Source organism: Acanthisitta chloris, unplaced genomic scaffold, assembly GCF_000695815.1.
Source record: "Acanthisitta chloris isolate BGI_N310 unplaced genomic scaffold, ASM69581v1 scaffold39512, whole genome shotgun sequence".
NCBI classification, from domain to species: domain Eukaryota; kingdom Metazoa; phylum Chordata; class Aves; order Passeriformes; family Acanthisittidae; genus Acanthisitta; species Acanthisitta chloris.
Window position 1 is genome coordinate 18,153 of NW_008661761.1, and position 5,200 is coordinate 23,352.

At 50.8% G+C, this 5,200-nt stretch overlaps 1 protein-coding gene across 1 annotated transcript; it reads right to left on the minus strand.

Annotated features, from left to right (window-relative positions):
* On the minus strand, positions 1 to 811 carry LOC103798085 (chromosome unknown open reading frame, human C17orf58). Its single transcript, XM_009070327.1, has 2 exons — positions 679 to 811; positions 1 to 188 (listed from the first exon to the last, which is right to left on the minus strand). Exons 1-2 carry the CDS (start codon positions 779 to 781, stop codon positions 1 to 3), a joined length of 291 nt encoding a protein of 96 aa, XP_009068575.1. The 5' UTR covers positions 782 to 811.
* Positions 812 to 5,200: the final 4,389 nt, after the last annotated feature.

Genomic DNA, 5,200 nt, shown 5'->3' on the forward strand with positions numbered 1-5,200 from the left:
CTAGGGACACTTGGACTGTGCTGCCCTCACTCTCTGGTCCCTTTTCCTGTTGAATCTCCTGACGTAGCTGGAGCTGCTGCTGAGCCATCCGTCCCCCGGGCGCAGCCTGGCGCGCAGGGCCGCGGGCACAGCCCTGGGCAGCTGCCACCACCGCAGGTAGATCCGACCCATCACGATGTACCTGCTGCCTGCAAAACAGGAGGAGAGTGCTGGGCCCTGGGAGCTCCCTGGGGGCACAGGGACAGGGTGAGGTGGTGCAGAGCGTGGGGCTCAGCACAGCAGCACCTGAGCTCTGGGATTTATTGTGCTGCTGTGGGAAGTTTTTTGGGGAATACTGCTAAACCTGGATTTAGAAGGAGAACTGGGCTGCTCACAGACACCAGCTGAAGCTGCTGCATTGGCTCCATATCTAAAGCATTGCTCCTTTTGTGGGCAATGCTGAAAACTCATAATCGTTTTGAAGCTGGATAAAGTCAAGAAGGGACTATGCTGCCACTTGACTTCTGTGTGTGTTCTTTACTGGAAGTTGAGAAACTGGGATGGGAAAAACCCCTTTACTTAAATACTTTTTTCCCATTTTTTTCCCAACAAGCCTGGATAAGCCTATTAAAGCAGAGCAGACTAAGACTGCAGTGCACGTAGAGGAATGGAGGAATGGATTTAGCTGGAGTTATTTACCAAGTTTCAAGTCTGGACACGGTTTGCTGCAGTTTAGAGTATCCACAAGCAGGATGTGAACTCTGAAGAAAGAAGCATCAGGAGTGACATAGAGGCGACTCATCCTGTAGAGGCCTTGGCTGGTCACCAGGAGTGTGATCCAGTGCACTCCACTCCCCAGGCTCTCCGTGTTGTGAACAATCCCATTCACTGCTGGTTCAGGGGAAGAAGAGCAAGGATCAGATTGCACATGGTGGTGGCAACTCTGGTACGTGTGAAGGTTCTCAGTTACAGTGCTCTGAAGGAAGTGTCAGCAGAAATCCTTTGGCTTAGTACTGAGCAGTAGGAGTTGCTTCAAATCATCACACTTGAGGTCACTGCCTGAGTTTTTGCTGTGTTACTAACCTTTTTACAGGTCTGAGATGTTTCTTACTGAACTTCATAAAATGTTCCAAAAGAAAGTGATGGTTCTGGTACAGTTTTCTATCCTGATATATACAAACTGGATGTATTTACCTAACAAAGTAAAATGTTCAAGTTTAAGACTCCCCAATGAAGTACAAAGCTGAGCTGGTAGTGAAACACTTCAGCTTTTGAGAGAAAAGGCCTTGGAACCAAGAGACAAACAAGGACAGCAGTGCTGTGCTGTGTACTCAATCACTTCATGCTTTCCTCCCAGTTTCTGGCTCTGCAGGAGCTGGAAATCACCACCCTGTTAGGCCTGGAAGGCAAACAGTGCAGCCACAGCTGGTGCTGCACCTGCCCCACACAGGGAGTTCTCCAACTCATCTGCTCTTTAATTTGCATTGCAAATCTAAAGAAACCCAAAGCTCTCTCTGCTCACTGCAGTGGAACCTTGGCTCACCTGTTTCTCAGACTTTTTCCTACCTGTCCTTTTCAGTTCAGGAGGAGAACAAGGCTCTGTTGGTTGGGGTAAAACACACAGAGGTCGGTTCCTGTGGAGCCTCTGCTGGACAGGAATGCATGAGAGTGGTGAAAACCAAAGCAGAGAGCATTTGTGGAAAGCACTTCCTGACTCCTCCATTTAGGGAAAACAGATGTCTCCTAACGTGTTTATGTTCTACAAATGGAAACATCTGTTACCACTAGGCTGTATTTTCCTTATCTCTTAAAATACTGTGAGAAAAAGTTGGTATGTGTTTCACAACTGCGAAGGCTCACGGCAGGATTTCGGTCAGAAATGCAGTGCTGAAACAGGCAGCACAGAAACGAGGCTGCTTCCTCCCACCCTGGGCTGCATCAGCATGGGCACGAGGGCTGAAGACCCCAAATCCCAAGGAACTTCAAGAAGAATCCTCTCCAGAGAGAGGATCAGTTTCATTTCTGTTCGGTTCACCATGTTATTTTCATTTCAAACTTCAGCCCTCAACATCAAACTTGCCCTAAGGAGTAAGAGGTAAGTAACACAGCTACAGTGTTTAATCTGAGAGTAATCTAAAACATTTGCTCCTTTTACTTCCATTGACCAGTCCCAAAGACACTTTTCCTCCCAGGAGTAGAAAGCAGAGGAAGTAGAAAAAAGAGCACGACTAGCCCAAGGTCGGGAAAGGGCAATGTAAGTACATCTATGAAGAGCTGTGATAGATCTTTTCAGTGTACCTAGTCATTATTTAGCATACTTCTTTGTCTTGTAAGAGTGTTTTTAGAAGCAGAAGTGCAGCAGATGAGCAGAAGAGCTGTGTGTGGGTCGTGGAGGACACAACCTACCGAACTCACTGGTGCAATAGGCCTCCACTTCATCCTGCTCCTTCCTGCACTGGGCCAGACACTCCTTGTCCTGGTCACCACCTGGAGGAGACACACAGACTGAGGGACACCAGTTCCCTCCCAGCCCTGCCCCTTGGGAAGCTGCTGCTGCCCTGGCAGAGCAAAAGTCCCTCGCCGGGGCCGCGCGCGGCGGTTGGTGAGCCAGGAGGGTTTGGGGAGCTCGGGGAGGAGGTGGCTGTGCTCGGGGGGGGTTGCCTTGCCCGGTCGGTTGAGGTGGTGCAGCAGGTTGGGATCCCCTGGCTGCACTGCTGCAGGGCCTGGAGCAGGGAGAGGTGCCAGCCCAGGGCTGAGGTGGGAGCGAGCGACGCTGTTGGCAGCCTGTGCCCGGCGCCGCTCCGTGTGCCTCCTGTTGGCTTGGCTGGGCCCAGGGGAGGCAGGAGAGGACCCTCCAGATGGGACCCCCAGGGGCACAGCCCATCCCTGCTGCCACAGGGGCTTCCTCAGCCCTGTGCTGTTCTCCAGGGAGGACTCGGTGCGTTTCCTCTTGTCTGGCAGGAGGGAGATGGTTCCGGGAGGTTTTGGCTGCTGCAGGTGTGCAGGAGGCAGGAGCCAGTGCCCCATGGCATTGCTGCTGCTGCTCTGGGCTGGCACCTTCCCCTGGGCAGGTGCTGGACTGAAAACATCTTTGCTGAGAGCCTGAGTGGGTTTCTCGGCGTTGGGCAGGGATCCTGCAGGCAGGGAAAAAGAGAGAGAAAATTGGCATTTTAGTGCTTTTATTCCAGGTGCTTCCATGGGAGGATTTGAGGCTCTAGTCCACAAGTGAGGCCTTCAACAAGAAGACAGTGTAACTGATAAATGGCTCAAGAGATGAAATATAGTAGAGCTCCTCATCGTCCTGTGCTCATTGAAGGCCCAGGACAGGGGATGCAGCTGTGGGAGCAAAATAGGAGATTTGCATTTTTACTTTATTATTGTTGCAAATTAAAACAAACCCTTTCCTCAACCCCCTGGATCTCCTGGGAGCATCTGAGGAAACAAGGTTCACGTTGACCATTTGGGATGCTTGTTTAAAAGACCATGACAGCAGAACTCTTTGGTTTTCCCATCCATGGGATGTCTTATTGACAATGTCATCTGGACTCTTTAGTGGCTTTCAATGCTACTGGAAAGATCTTTAGCCACAGGTTTGGATCTCTGGGTTTTGCACTGTGGTAGTCCCATAGCCTGGTAATGAGGCTATTGCTCCTAAGTAACAATTATTTCAAGGGTTCTCTTAATTTAAGAGGACAAGGATGGAGAGAGAGGAATTGTCTGGGAATCCAGTGAAAAATAACTTACTGACACTGCTCACACAAACTGGGTAGTCACCTTGGCTTTTGTTTCTACCTTCCCCTTGGTCCCTTGGACGTCCCAAAGCAAAATGACCTTCTGCTTGGCCTGGGAAGAGAGAAAATTCTCCTTGCAGCTCATTTTCCTTTTCCTCCAGCCCTTTGCTGCCTGCCCTGAGTGAGCCAGCAGAGCTCACCCACACACAGCCACTGTCTGGGTGTTCAGCCTGTGGTTACTCCTGTGTAGGAGGCTGATCCTAACTCTGTGTGTGAAAAGAGATCTCTGACATACACAGATGAACAACGTCCTGGTTTATCTCCTGTAACTGACTCAACTGCTGACCTTGCCACTTCTCCCCCTCTGCTCTCACCAGCTGCTGTCATGGGAAAGATTCCCTGATATTTGGGCTGGCCACACGTACAGTCCAAAGAATGTCCATGGAGAGCAGGGTGGAAGAAGTCCAAGCTGAAGAAAGCAGCAGGGAAGGGTGTTTTGGAGAGGGTTCAATGTGAAGCTGTGCACTCTGAACAGGTGTTTCAGCTTGGGTTTGTAAGTATAAACTTCTCCCAGTTTATCATTCACTTTCAGTCACAGATTGTATCGAGAAATAGTTCATTTTTCTCTATGCAATCTGTTCAGGACCTCAAGGTTTATTCTATATCCACATATTCCTGCCTAGCTCTTGCAGCCTAAGAAACACAACAGCAACACAACCAATTCCCAGCGGAACAGACGTAAATCTCATTTCTGTTGCACCAGTGGTGCACTGAAAAGCACCTCAATGGGCTGAGCAGAGCTGTGTGCAGGCTCACCCCACAGCACAGAGCATGCTGCAGGCACTCAGCTGCACTTCACAGGGGAGGACAGAGCACTGAGAGACAAAGGTCACACAGAGTGTTCCAGTCCCAGCTGCAGCAGCAGCTCACACCTCACCTGCACAGCCCCTGGCAGGGCTCAGGGCTCCTGCTCTCTGCCCTTGGCAGGTGCTCTGAATCCTCCCCAACACTGACAAATATTGCCATTCACATTCCCATCCCACAAAATGTTTCTTTCTGGAGCCCTCGTTGCTGCCACTTGCTGAAAACACTAAAGCTGGAGAGCTGCTCAGGGAAGGAATGTCTCTAGCCTCCCCTGATTCCCAAGGCAAATATTCCCCAGCCTGCTCCAAATGAACAGACTCACCGTGCAGGGAGCTGGAGGATGATCCAATGGCAAAGCAGAGCAGCCAGAACACTTGGGATGTCATTTCGAAGTGAAGTCTCTCCAGGCTCCAAATGAACTGGAGTGTTTAATGCCCTTCCCCCGGTCCATGCTAATGAGAGGCAGCCTTAGGGGAAACGGGAATCACTCACTGGACAACCCACTGCAGCAAGACCAACTGCTGCCTCCACCACCCCTTCCCAGGGGATGTGCTGTCCACATGGACACAGCTCTGCACTGCTGCAGCACCTGAGTGCTGGGAGTCACACACACATCCCTGCTGCTA